The following is a 15500-nucleotide window of genomic DNA, read 5'->3' as shown; positions in this document are numbered from 1 at the left end:
GAGGTTGGTGGTTTGGAAAAGCTTTTCCAAATAATGTCATAAAAATGGATGGTCTTGTCGATTTATGTGATAATTTTCTCAACGACGCAAACACACATTTACATCGCCGTCAGTGGAGCTTTCACGTCGAAATCCACGTTCGCATCGAACCTTTTTCCACTTTGATACAGCGCTTGATGGATGGAGTGTGCTTTTTTTATCGTCACGATGAAAAATGCTTTTAAAGGCGCGAACCGAGGTTAATTAGCGGATGTGCAGGGATATAAAATCCAATTATCTATTTTTTTGAAAAATGTTTCGACCCAAATACAATTTTCAGTGGGTTCATTAAGTACGATTTTTGTTTCAAATTTATTTTCTGGTTTTAATATGCTTTACAACAAACTCAGTAAAAATATAATTATCGCATTATACTCGGAATTAGTTTATTAATTCAGATGTAACAATGAAGTGGATTTCGTAACAATTCTCTTGTTATTCCTGCAAATCAAAGTAGTCCGTTGTAATCTTCATTTTATTACTTAAAACTCTAGTCTCGACATCCACCATTCTACTCAGTTTTGTTAATGGACCTCGAACCGCAACCCTAAAATCGTTCGCCCAGTCCTCTTTCCTCCAGATCGTGTCTCCGTCGATTACGAATCTTGTTTCAATTAATGTGGCGACGCAATATTTGAAAGCAACGACAACGACAACAGCAACAGCACTCAAACCTCCGTCCTCCGTCCGCCTTCCTCAACTGCATTAGCCAAATTCGTCCGCCTCCCATCCAGAAATTGAGGTTCCCTCGCGCTAACTTGACACTTTGCGATAATGGAACATTCAAATTGAGCGAGTCCCCGTTTCCACGGGGCGCTCCGACTCTCGCTTATTGTTAATCATCCTTCCAAACATCGTCCTACATCTGTACGTCCGTCCTGCGTGCGAAATGAACTCGAGGTGCCATCAATTATCTACTCCTGACACCGTGGAACGATGCCACTCAATCCACCTTCGGATTTATCATAAACCGGATATCTGCTCATGGTTGTCAGTCGCGTTCCGCATCAGATGATATTGCTAATTTGTTTTGGCTGCCATTACCATATTTGTTAGCCAAGCGTCGAATTTAATACTGACAAAGACTAAATTGGTTCTCTGATTGTTTCATTTTTACTACTCTTTAATGAGTGTAACAAGACACTTAAGGAAGCGATATGGTCTAGATACGGAATGAAATTACAAAAGGTCAATAGGAGGAAAATCGTGTCGATGAACGTAGTATACAGAAAAATCATTTTTTTCACCCACTTTTCTCAGTAAGTGACATTAAATACAGTTGCCAATCTAATTAACGCTTAAGAGACTGATGGATCGAACGAAGCAAGACAATCGTACCTCACCCGATTCGTATGACCCGAATCGGTTTTAAATTCCATCTGGAACATTTCGAATCGACGTCCTTGGAATGACGTTTCCGCAGTTCGTGTTCATGGCAAGCAGACACGTTCCGACAATAGCGTTTTCATGTTTGTTTGTTCGACATCATATTCCATATCGTGTCCCATATGGATTTCCCGGTTCTCCCCGCAAAACAACCCCACCCGTCGCCCTCGAGCCCCGTATACCACGAAATTGTTTCTGTGAATAATAAACGATGGTAAATTACTACGTAGTGTGCACACATAAGTTTGCGGCATCTTGGCCGGTCGCTGGTCGGCAGTCGCGGATGGGCGTGCCGGGCGTCGGCACCGCGTCGCCGTGGCAACGGCGGCGGCGTCTGTTGCCCGGGCAACCGTACCGGACGCCGATCCCGTCAATTCACCGGGAGCTGGGACGAGGAGCGGCGCGGCACAGCTCCTGCCTCGATTGATGTGCGGCCGTCGCGCATAATGTGCACACGCTCATTTCATAAATACCTACATGACAGATTATTTATTATTCGTTAATTGGCGTTTTAATCTTTGTTTGAATGCATACTCTAATAACTAAGAGATTATTAACCAACAATTTTAACGTGTTACCGGTGGTTATATTAATATTATTGATGTCAAAGCTGTACAATCAAAATCTTTTTAAGACTGGTTACAGAAGCTTGAAGGATGTGATTTTTCATGTATGGCTATAAAATTTCTATTTGTATTAATTTCAGTAAAACTACCCTTAACTTTCTTTGATAAGCTTTTCTTAGATAGAGGTACAATCAACTGGAATTACATATACACTCAACACATCTCTAAAACCGAATATTATTTACTCCTACTTTCTGTTTAACTATTCTTAATTTATAATGCAGAAATTTGATTAAAACTCAAATTAATAACAAATAAAAATATAAAAGAATGAAAAATTAACAAATTAAACATCTTTTCTTAGAGGTACAATCAGCCAATCTTCGACTGAAATTGATTATACAGTCGACACACCTCACATAAAACCAAATATTAGTTAACTTTACTTGCTACTATTTTATTTTACTTCTACTATTTTTAATTTATAACACAGAAATTTAATTAAAACTCAAATTAATAACAAATAAAATATATAAAAGAATGAAAAAATAAATTAAATTGAACTTAAATACTAGGCAAAATATTTACAAATATTTAGATCAATTACCATCAATTGATAAACAGTAAATAATTCAGTCAGAAAACTAACAGAACTTTTGAACTCTACAGAAATTTGAAAAATGTGACGAGTCAGACTTTTTACAGACCATTTCTCGGATGATATGAATTTTCATGAATTATAATGTGATGTGATTTTTCATGGTATAATACGACTATAAAAATTCTATTTATATTAATATCAGTAAAACTACCCTTAACTTTCTTTGATAAGCTTTTCTTAGATAGAGGTACAATCAGCCAATCTTCGACTGAAATTACATATACAGTCGACACATCTCTCATAAAATCGGATATTAGTTAACTTTACTTTCTGTTTAACTATTTTTAATTTATAACAAAGAAATTTAATTAAAACTCAAATTAATAAAAAATAAAAATATGAAAGAATTAAAAAATAATTAATTAAATAGTATTTAAATACTAGACAAAAAGTCTATAATTTTACAAATATTTAAATATAGTTTAACAATTGGTGAACAGTAAATAATTTAGCAAGTAAGAATTTGGAAGAATCTGACGAGACAATTAACGAGAATGGTTTCTACGAAGATTATAAAGTATGTAGGTAGTCCTGTTTCTATCAATGAAATGAACTGAATAATTTTACCTTTTTTACTCTTAAAAACATTGTTTCCAAAATTATTTAAGAGTTTTCTTCATTGTAAAACTCTAATCTAAATCATTATACATGGCCTAGAAAATTGTTGAACTTTTGGTAAGGAAATTCAGGGTGAAAATTAGGTGTAATTTTTACTTGATAGCTCAAACTTCGATTTTTCGAATATTTTAAGGACACCAACTAAACATTTTTTATAACCTTCAATAAATAGAATTTCTCCTGCCTCAGGTAAACTCGAGTGTTTTCGTTTCCGATGATACCTATCTTATGCCCGAACGACATTTCCTGTCGGTAACAATTTTAAAACTTTACTTTATGGTGTTTACATAATTACAACATCTTAAATTTTAAAGGGAAGTACATTTTACAAAGAATTTTTCCAATTAAATGCCTTAAAGATAACCCAAAGACGACGATAATGGTTATATTTCGTTATTAGGCTTCGTATGAGAAAACCTTTTATAAAAACGTTGACAAAGCTACCCTGGAATGGTTTAATCGTTTCTTGAAAATGAAAATAAAAATCTCTTCGTCAAACATAAAGAACTAACTATTTTGCATTAAAATAAAAACTTTACGTAATATAATACATAATAATAATATTGATTTTATTATGTATTGCATGTTTATAGGTTTCAAAATGTTATTTTTAATAAGTATCTTTTGTAATATCTAGTTTAAATCATACTTACATAATAAATACACATTTATAACATTCTATGTATGTATTTTATTTAATAACTATAATAATTATTAATTACTTTATTCATTAACCTTTACTTAAAACAAACCTTGACAAATATAAATTTTACCAGTGTGTTCTTTATTAATATTCTGAGCATAAAATTAAAAATCCTTAAAACGTAGACAGTAATCACAGGTAAGAAATTCTTACTTGTGTTGGATATCCAAATCAGAAAAGTGGTGACATATATTACTATTATACATAATTTGAAACCATCATAGAAACCCATATGGAAGTAATTGTAATTGATTATTAATATTAAGTTAATCACATACTGATTATAAAATATTATATAAAACATTCAATTTTGCATTTGTTCCACACTATCGTTAGATCAATGATATCTTAAAATTACATTTTTCTTTTTCATTAACCATTACATCGTATTAAATAAATGTAATCAATAATATTCAATACAACTGACTGAATTAGATCAAACTCATCTTAGTAAATACAATCAGCCAATCTTTGATATTTCACATACAATTCAATATACTCAAAATATTGAATATTAGTTACTTTTACTTTCAGTTTTACTGTTCTTAATTTATAACACGGATATCTAATTAAAACTCAGGTTAATAACAACTTAACTATGTTTACAAATGAATATAACGATTAAAAGAATGACTAATTAAACTGTACTTAAATACTAGGCAAAAATTTGTACTTTTACAAATATTTAAATTACACTTATCAACAACTGATAAATAGTAAATAATTTAGCAAGAAAATCAACAGAACTTTAATTTCAACTCCACAGAAATTTAAAGAATGTGAACAGTCAATACAACACCAAATTTTTTATAGATCGTTTCTCGGAAGGATATAAAGTAGATGATGATTTAATCATATTTCCTCGAATGAAATTAACTAAAAAAGCCTTTCCTACTCATCAAAACATTGTTGTCAAAATTATTTAAAGTTTTTCTCAGTATGAAACCCTAATATAAATTTTTGTGTATGGCCTAGAAAATTTCAAAGCAATTATTCTTAATTTCTATTACATTTCAGTGTATACATTAAACCTATGTATATCCAAAAACATACATAATAATTATTCTAAACATTATAATATCTAAATTCAAATAATACTTTGTTACTTTTCTCTTCAAAAAGTTTACAATGTTGAATGTTTTAAATGTTCAAAAGTATTTTTTGTATATATTACTTAATAATAAATTAACCTTTAATTACTCGTAAAACCTTGACAACTATAAATTTTTAACAGCGTGTGTTTTTTATTAATATTCTGAGCATAAGATAAAAACCCTTGAATCACAGATAGTGATCACAGGCAACAAATTCTTACTTGTACTTGATATCTAAATCAGAAAAGTGACGACATTTATTATTTTCCAGGCTTGTGTGTAATTAAAATTTGAAACCGTCATAGAATCCCATAGAAATAACTGAAATTGATTATTAAATTTCTTAATTATGTAACTCGATACAAAAATCCAAAGTGTCACATACTAATTATTTATGAAATATTATATAAAATGATAATATTTACATTTCTTACATAGTATCGTCAGATCAGTGTCTTAAAAATCATCATGAGTTTCATCTTACTTTTCCATTATCCATTACAACATTCACCAAATGAATATAATAATTTTTAATATAATTAATTGATTGAATGATTTGAAGGAAATTAGATCTGACTCATCTCAGTAAATGGAAATAGTCGGGAGCGACGCTGGCGTGTGCATTTATTAAACTTTGCGAATTAATTAATTCTAAATTGGCACAGATGAACTCTGCTTTGTTGTCGCGGGAACAATGACCTAAAAATACCGACTCGAAGACCAGAAACTATTGTCTCTGATTATTCGCAAATCAAGTCAGTCGATGAATATTATTACCCCGTATTTTTTAATCCGTCTAATATCATTATTATTAATATTTGAAAAAGTTTATAAGAGAAAATATGAAATTTAAGTATAAGTAATAAAGTTGAAACGTTAACGTGATCGTTAGTTTTTATGTCACGTGTGCAAAATTGTCGTGGCTGAAAACCTTATGCGACTCGAAACGACAGTTTTATTGTCTCTAGACCACCCTAGTGGGTTGCTTTCATTCATAGTTAAATAAACCAGGACTTTATTCATAATAAAATGTGCTTTTTACTTTCATATTTGTTTAAATACATACATATATTTATATTTAAAAGTTGATAACACGTTTTTGTGGCATAAAAATATATATATAAATGTCACCAAAAGTAATTAGTTACATTCTAAACAAAATTGATTTAAACAAATTAAAATATGCAAAATACGATTTTATAAATAGTTTGAAAATTCAAATCAAAAATAATTTACGACTACAAACGGTAGACTTGGGATTTAATTGGTGAATTCGTAGCTAATTTTATTACCAGTGCTTGAACAGCTTTGATCTATGGCATCGTTAAATCTTTCAAATGTATTGCTTCCTATTCCCTTTATATAACTATTGTAAATTTGCTGCACAAACGGTCTGCAAAGTAAGGTTTTGCAGCATTTTCAATTTGTTTTGTACGCTCGCATTTAAAAAATTGTTTATTTCCAGTAGAGCATCCGGTTTCGGCGCCATTGGCGATGAGCAGGAGCAGGGGCGGCTTCGCCGGCGACACCGGCAACATCTTGTCGCCACGCGGCTCCGACAACGGCGGCCTCGGCGTCAAGATGGTCGAGTACGTTCTGGGCACATCGCCGACCGGCAAGGACAACATCGGTTCCCTCGAACCCAGAATCAGGGTGCTACAATTGGACGACAAGGATAAAGACAAGCCGCAGAGCCCGAAGGAGGAGTGCGTCAACGGGCAGCCGGTGCAGAATGGACAGGTCGGAGACGACGATAAATGCTTCAAGTAAGTGACCATACGGGTGATTATATTTAATTGTGTCTTCGGGGAGGTGGAATAAACCCACCTGTTCCGGGACGTGGTTAATGCGGCATCCAAGGCGGCAATAAAGCGGCGGGGGACGGCCCGGTTTATTAGCTCCGGAGCTCCGGAGCCCGGTTGTTTTACGGTGCGGATAAATAACGCGGGCTTTTATGATGGCGGACGTAAAATGCAACCGTGTCGTTTATCCCCGACCGGGGGATAAATAATTAAGAAGTCGCCGCAACACTGTCGGTTCATTAATCTTGATTGCGCGAGGTGGTCGTTCAAAAAAAAATAAGAGCGGGGATGCGATGGACGCAATAAAAGTTTACACGGCCATAAGTTTAAAGTGATAGTCGGTGATAATATCGTTACATATCACAGGGAGTTGGTTATTTGAATGTCAAATACCAGTGTTACATAACGTCACCACCGAGTGGTGTGCCCATTGCAACGGCAACCGGTTTCTGAGAACACAATTTTATCTCGTGCTACCGGCTACAGAAACTGCCCACCTAAACTATGCAAATGTCTGGACGATTTGCATCACTCTTTGCTCCGGACGTCCCTCGGGTCTACATTTTCCTGGAGGCGGATGGACTTCGTTTAGTATTTTTATTTGTGTGAGAAAGTTTAGGACAACATTTTTTCTGTCGTCGTCGCATTTATCACTTCGATACGTCGGATGACTGTAGCGGTTAAACGCATTAATTTGTTTGTTGAAAGATATAGTTGGTCGCCTCGAATTTTTATGCCTTTCCCCCACAACAAAGCATTGAAGAACGAAAAATACCTTTGTTAAAGCTGTCAGATGGTAGCTGTAGATCCCAATCTGCTTTAGTCCCACGATTGTTATGTAGATGGTGAATCGCGACCAAACAGCAACCATTGACCGACAATTCATAAGCAAATCGCTTCCATAAAAATGCAAATGAACGAAATCATTGTTGTTCGCTTGAAAAGAAACCCGAAAAGCGACCAACATTCTTATCCAACAGTCGTAACGACTTTCCAGTTTAATCCGCTGAAACAAAATCAATTACACTCATTCATCTAAGAACCGGTTCGATGGTAATTCCGCGATAATGAGAAGTCTTTGTGACCGGGAAACGATAAATCCAACTGGAAACTCCAAACTCGGAACTGGCCAATCAAAGACGCCTCAACTGCGACGACGGCGGCGGCGACGGTATCTCAATCGTCATCAATTCCGGTCGTCCGCAAAGCGCTTTATGCAAATCGCGACAAACAACTCTCCTCTGCGCGTCTCGCTATCCGGTTGTGCATGCCCGAATTGCACCGCCGAGATTCCACTTTTCGTCTGTACACTTTGTCCGCTTTAATGGATGACTTCCCTCCGATCCGCTGCGACGTAAATGATTGAGGAAAAATGATGTTTCAATTACAATCTATTTGAAATGAATTTTCGGCATCACTACAACGTTGTTTATCTCTCACTTTCGTGCCTCATTATTCGGGTATCCCGACTTACCGTATTTGGAGGGGCTCTTTGTTGGAGCAGCTCGAGGACAACGGACGGTCGCTCCCCTAAATCCTCTCCCACGTCAGTAATGACCAAAAACCCGACTCGGTCCCCGGGGATCGACGTCGCTTTGTTTCCCCACTCGACTATTCATCAACCGCTCCAAAGTGACCAGATGAACGTCCGGACGGATATAAGCCGGCTTTTTACTATATCAACTGGTACAAAGTGCACTGTGTGTTTACACCAACAGTGTGTGTTGTGGTTGTCATGTATTTCAACTTATTGTTTGTTGATGAATTTATTGAATTATCACCTGAATAAATTATACAAAGCAATGATGCCAGTGGAGGCAGTGAGAGTGTATTGCTCGATAAACGTTTCAATGCCATTCGTTATCAGTCAAAACGTTGTTTAAAAAACAACAGGAATACCTTCGTTTGACTCACCTGGCGGTGATAACAGTTTTCCTTTCCTCTTTTCCACACGGCCTAAATATCTCATTGTTCTCCTGCCACTGCTAAATTACCAGGTGCGAGATAAAGAACAATTCAATACCGAACTGCTGCCACTAAATACGAATATTCTTCCTTTTCTCCCATGAAATCTATAATGGTTTCGAACTTTCTTAACTGACGACGTTATGAACGATAATCTCTTCCCATATAATACCACCACGAGACGTGTCTGTGAACTCGCAGGAACACGCGAGTTCCTCCGCAAATTTTTACGACCGTCTGCACGTACGGGTCGTAAAAAATGCCAAGACCCACAGTTGAGGTGGGTTCGAGGATCGATTTGGTCTGGAATTTCGAACTGGACAACCGGAAGCTGCATGCCAGCCCGCGGATTGGTTTGGATAATCCTCGTTGTCGGACATTTCTATGCGAACTGCACCGTCTCCATTGAAATATGGGCTCTATCCTGGGCTGGAGGAGGTTCCGTCTCGTCTCTATTTGTGCACTTTGGGTATCAGTCAGCGGGATTATGTCTTCAAATGTTGAGACCGTTCTTTGTTGGTGTGAATATCATTGATAAAAATGCTATTTTAATTGAATTCTTTCACTCCATACCGGCCCGCAACATCGGTATCTTCCATTTATCTTGCAAAAGCAATTTAAAAGTTAATTAAAGTGTTTTCAGTTGCCTCGCTTGTCGTACGGGCCATGACGGCGTGCCAATTTCCTTTGCGTCTTTTGCGACGACCAGAAAATGTCAACTTTTTGCTAGAAAAAAATATTAACAAACAAACAAAGCACCAACGCCACAAAATATCTCGAACGGAATTTCCTAGAGTATACATAATTAAATCGTTTCCTACTTAATGAGTTTTCCAAGTTAATTATCTTAATTTTTATAGTTCGCCATAAAATTTTTATGTGAAAATAATTGTGAGAAATTGCTTTTGTAATTAACTTTTGATATATCATTGCTATTGGTTTTTTAAATAGTTGTGTTTTATCAAAAATAAGTTTCAAGTTCTAGATTTCATTCGTAGCGTCGAAACCGCCAATTCCGTCGACGGCCGCGACGGAGGCGGCACCGTTCGCAGAGGAAGACGCGGTACGAGCGCGTATCGTGGTGCGGCGGCGGCGGGCCAGTTCAAGGTCCCGCGTCTACCTTGGGTCGTGTCAATGACATGTTGTGCGTATGCCGGGGCGCTGCCTCTGCCTGGGTCTCGACCGCCCGCACGCTCACCCGACGTCGCCCCGGCTCCGCCACGTTGCCACGCTTGCCGCTTTTTCTCCCAACAGATTCTTTTAATTGTGGCTACTTGACTGGCACTAATTTTTAAGTTATTGTCATCATTTCTACCCCACGTTTCTTCATTTATTATAAATTTAATTGTGTCGTTTTGTGTTATATCTATGTTGTTTTTCGATAACATGTTATATCCATGTTGTTTTTGATATTAATGTACGTTTAATTAAAATCTGGTAATATTTGTGTACGTGTTCGTTTTGCAAGCGTTTAATCGAACGTGACTTCCATCCATACCCCGCACCCTCACTTCCTGGGGATTAGGCTCCTGCGTGGCGCGGCAACGGCGCATCGTCGTGCTGCAAGTTTGTTGTCAAGGTAACGGATCCCCACGCAACACGCGTTTTCTTGCTAACTGCCTCGCTGAACAGCTGACTACGCCATCTACCCGACAAGGTGTTAAACGTTGCGGAAGGACGTCGAATCTCGGTAGATTTCTGTACAACAGCTGTGCTGCCGTTATTGTTTGCACATTGGATTTCGCATTACAGATTCCTACTTGAAAGTAGATTCAGATTAACTGTTTTTTCACCATCTTAAAATTTATTTATTACATATAAATAATAATTTGATTCTGGACACGATATTAATATTTAAATTAATCCCTTATTTGAATCGTTTTAAGAGTTTAAGATCAACACATCTCCTTCAAGTGTTGCCCTCTATCAACTGATTATGCCGCTTTAAAATTTATTTATTACATATAAATATTAATTTGATTCTAGAAACAAAATTAATATTTAAATTAATCCCTTGTTTGAATCGTTTCAAGTCAATGTGGCGCCACATGTCACAGTCAAGTGCTGCCCTCTATCAACGACTAGTTGAAAGCCTCTGTTGCAGGAACATTCGAATAGAGTTCGTTCGAATCGAAGTTTATTTATGAGTCCTGCGAGTTTCATCAATTAGCGCTCGTACATAGAAAGGCGTAATTATATTTTATGGGATTAACGTGTCTAGTCGCGTTTGTTTGTTAATCGATAACGCACACCGGAGGATGATTGAAAATCGTTAGGAAAATGTTTTGCAATTGTTTTAATTTGTGTATTTTACCGGTAAATTGAATCCGGATTCGGTTTTTATCAACGTGTGGTTGCTTGTTTCGAATTCAAACAAAATAAACCATTTTAATTTTGTATTTACATGTGTAAATGACAAAATTATTTTAATCGAAATTAGCACAATTATTTGACACAAACATGAAAATACATTTTAAATAATTACATACATTCATATAAGTATTGAATACAAATGGATTTCTGCATCCAATAATTATAATGGCGAACTTTTGCAATTGTTTTAATTTGTGTATTTTACGGGTAAATTGAACCCGAATTCGGTTTTTATGAACGTGTGGTTGCTTGTTTCGAATTTAACCAAAATAAACCATTTTAATTTTGTATTTATACCTTGTAAATGTCAAATTTATTTTAATCGAAATTGACACAATTATTTAATACAAACATGAAAATACATTTTAAATAATTACCTTCATTCATTTAGTAATAAGTATTGTAGACAAATTGATTTCTGCATTCAATAATTATAATGGTAAACCTTTTATTGAAACAGATTAATTATAAAATACTAAAATTATAGTAGTATAATTTAATATAATAATATATATTTTTTATAGCGAGTTGTTAAATTTATTGGTTCAAGTGTAATTTGTTTAACTACGTATTTTAATTAAAACGACAACCTACGTGTTGTACTTGCACCGTGGGATTTAAAGTGACTTTTCTTATTGAGCAATACTGTTTCCGTTGCCGGTCATGTTGCACAAAAACAACATTTAAATACCGACGTATTCCTGGCGCAGTTTAATTATGAAGGATGGTACTATTTATGTTTTCGTCAAAATAAACCTGCTCTAGGGAAAAAAACATGCAAATCCACACTCAAATTTGATAAACGGGGAAACATCCACACCAGCAATTATAAACCAAATTTACATAATCGTTTTGCGGACCCACGAGCAAAAACAAAGCTCTTTCATTTGCTATGATCCCGTTCTTTACGTGTGTATTTGTTAGAAAGTCGAGATAATATTGAAATTGGCTTTTGTTTATGGAAACCACATTACACGGTCGCTTGACAAATTATGTAAATATTTTTATATTTAACGGCCGCAAAAATGATGGATTCGCTTATCGGACTTAAAAATCCGATTTCACTTAATATATGGAATGTTTAAAATCACGAAAGCATGCGCCCACGCCTCAAAAAATTCATTTTATTTAAATTTTTTGAAATGAGTGTAGGCTCGTGAAATTTGGCATTTTCTAAGCAGTTTTTTCTTCAAATTTTAGGTACCCTGTGTGCAGCCGCACGCCCGGCAGCCGTCAGCCGTCGCCCGCCGAAGAGGAGCTCAACAAAAACGGCATGACGCTGGTGCCGGGGGCCGCCCTGGTTCTTAAGCCTCAAGAGGAGTTAGGTCCCCAGCACCTAGCCCACCATTTGCCACCCCATCTGGCCCCACATCTCGGCGTCACCCTCGCCGAGTCGGTTAACCAGCAGTTCGAGCACTTCGCCGAACCGACGCAGCAGCAGCAGGCCGCCTATGATCAGCAACAACAGCAGCACCAGTATCCGCCGCCCCCGCCGCAACCCCATCAGGTGGATAGCGCCGTTTTGCAGCAGCAGCAGCACAACTTCGATGTACAGGTATGTAGTGTTTTTTGTTCAGCACGTCGGGACAATACAATTAGTGATCAGGACACGGTCAGTTGGCATATTTCGAAGCTAAAATCTCGTGTCGGTTTGCGTAACACTGTGGCACAACTTAGCAATCAAAAACTGCCATTAATTAGAACCCACGGTGAAGGGGGGTTAATCAGCCCGGAGCGGTACGACGGAAAGGTGATCGTTATTTGTGGTTGAGTGAGTTCTTGCGCAAACTTCTGTTACCCGATATACTTATACTTTACAGTGGTATATTGAGTGGGATCGTGATTTATGGCTCGCAGTCATCAGGGATTTATTATTATCGAATAGGCGATGCCGCAGATTCAAGTATCCGATGAAATTCGTTTCGTTGAATAATCCCCTTGTTAGGGAATAACGGAACGAAATCCACCATTACGACATGCATGCACTTTATAATTGCCTACTGGTTTTACCAACCTAAGTACAGCCTTCCTCCAACCTAATTTAGCTTGGGTCTTTCGTTATTTATTGTGTTCGATGCCCGCACCATCAATTCTGTACGTTCACATCGAATTACTAGGAAACATGATTTATTAGTACCGTAAGACTCGCGCCGTAAATTCATGGACGATTCGCCCCGCCGAATTCATTTGAATTTCGTTCGACGACGCGGATTCAATAATGCAGGTAATTCCGGTAATTCCGGTTCTGCAGAGCAGCGATCGCCTTGTGATTTATGTTTTCTGTCGACGCGGGCTTTTAATTAGTTTTTAGAGCGCACAACGAAATTACACTTACTAATCAAAACGTGAAATAAATAATTAACGGCCGCAGCCGAAGAATTAATTAAATCCACACTTCGGTTTCTTAAAATTGTGTTTTTGTCAAAACATATTGTTGTCGTTGTTCGTTTAGCCGGGGAAATAGATTACAGCGAAAAAACACAATTTATTTTGTTTACGCTTCCATAAAAAATCGCAATATTCCCCGCCATACGTTGGGACTAAATTTACCGGCAATATTGGATTAGGCCACACGAGAAAATTCTGCGCAATATAAACATGTAGTTTTTCGCTAAATTTAAAATTCACGCTCGGCACAACGATTGATTTTTATCGAAGGGAGCGAAAATAAAATGTAGAGGAAACGGCGCAGTAATTGAACTTTTTAATGACTCACTTTATTAAATGGGAAAGCGCTGCGGCAACTTTTCTAATCTACGCACATTTTTGTTTTTGTTTGTCGTCGCACTTGAAGTGGCTTGCTTTTTAATTCACTTATTTTACTTTATTGGTTTAATGAACTGTTGCTGAAAAAAGATCATTGAATACTGCTGTGTCGGCCGTATTCTCTGGCGGCACGTAATGTATCACGCAATCCCCGGATCGCAACAATATTTACGGAAAGGATGCTGTGAAATTAGTCCCCGGAGTCGGAGCGCGAACTAGTGAAAAATTTGCAACGGCCCATATAAGTAGCGAAGATTAAAATGGATGTGTTTTTGAGGTTTATCGTAAATTTCCCCACCCACAACGAAAAACCGGGCCGGATAAAATAAAGGAATACTGTTCGTAATTGGGACAATCGAAACTGTTTTTACGTCCTATACCCATTCTATTTCGGAGATGGCCAGGGAATTACTCCGCGGGGTATTAAAAACCAATTCACTTGACTAAAATTGACTATTTAATGAAAACCAAACAGGAGCAAGGAGGAACTTAAACAATAGAGGGAAGAGTTGCGTTTCAAGTGGTGATCGCCGCCCTTATTAGATAGGCACTGTCGCGAGGCGCAGCCCGCTGCACCCTTTTCTCGCGTTTTTTTATGGGGAGCGGCACGCGACATGGCGTGCGGCCACCGCCCCCACTCTCACCGTTTGGGTGGATCGTTTTAATTAAAATATATCGGTCGGTACCTACGCGAGGTCGGATGGTTCGAAATTCGTCGAATATGGCGATAAATTGACTTTTTAACGGCACGCCGTTGTTGTGACGCCATTGACAACGACTGACAAGTCCGTGATTAAGGGGGCTAATGAGGGTTATTTTTCATTTTTCGGACGACAAATTGGGGCTCGGCCTGCGCAAATATGGCACTTGTAGCCTCCCGTTAATTTCATTACCTGTAACTTAATTAGTGTACAAAGCTCTATTCAATAAAATACATTTTGCAACTAAATTATGAAATTTTATACGCAAAATCCATGTTTAATCTTAATAAAGTTTAATATGCTTTATTAAAATTAAATTTTAATGGTAAAGGTTTTTGCTGCTGGAAATTTAATATTAAATTTTTTGAACAAAAAAAAAAAATTCATACATACAAACAATAAAATCACGAAATGTGTTTTCATTTATGGAATTAAAAATTTATTCGTTAATATGCTGCACTAATTCACTCATGTCTGTTGGACAGGGGAATAGCACCCATTACTATCTTGACGTTAATTAGGAAACCCACACCTCTAATTAAATGCACTCAAAATAATTTATGTTTTATTTGAAATAATTAGTATTATATTCTTTCTCCTATTATTTATTTTATACCTAAATCAAAATAATATCTACGTAAATTAAATCTTAAACAAAACAAATGGGAAATGTCACAGAAATGACACATTTGAAATATACATATTTATTAAATAATTTAGAATATTTTTTTTTTTAAATATTTTGTTGGATATGCTTTGTTCATTATAACCACCTGTAAACGGTGAGGCAAAGATTACTGAAATATCGACAATGATCGTTTGAAAT

The 15500-nt window shown here is 36.6% G+C and overlaps 1 protein-coding gene across 5 annotated transcripts in view; it reads left to right on the top strand.

The window, feature by feature from the left end:
• Positions 1-15500, top strand: part of LOC109606251 (maternal protein pumilio-like) — a 152035-nt gene that overhangs the window by 62090 nt on the left and 74445 nt on the right. For 4 of the 5 annotated variants that reach the window (XM_049966985.1, XM_049966984.1, XM_049966982.1 and 1 more), the window contains 2 exons: positions 6533-6833; positions 12408-12762. In XM_049966985.1, coding sequence (XP_049822942.1) covers positions 6533-6833; positions 12408-12762 — 656 coding nt within the window. The remainder of the gene's footprint in view (positions 1-6532; positions 6834-12407; positions 12763-15500) is intronic. The other variant, XM_049966983.1, reaches the window with a different exon arrangement.

Source organism: Aethina tumida, chromosome 4 (genome assembly GCF_024364675.1).
Source record: "Aethina tumida isolate Nest 87 chromosome 4, icAetTumi1.1, whole genome shotgun sequence".
Taxonomy (NCBI): Eukaryota; Metazoa; Arthropoda; class Insecta; order Coleoptera; family Nitidulidae; genus Aethina; species Aethina tumida.
The sequence above is the reverse complement of the archived record's forward strand: the minus strand, read 5'-3'. Positions and strand labels throughout refer to the sequence as shown.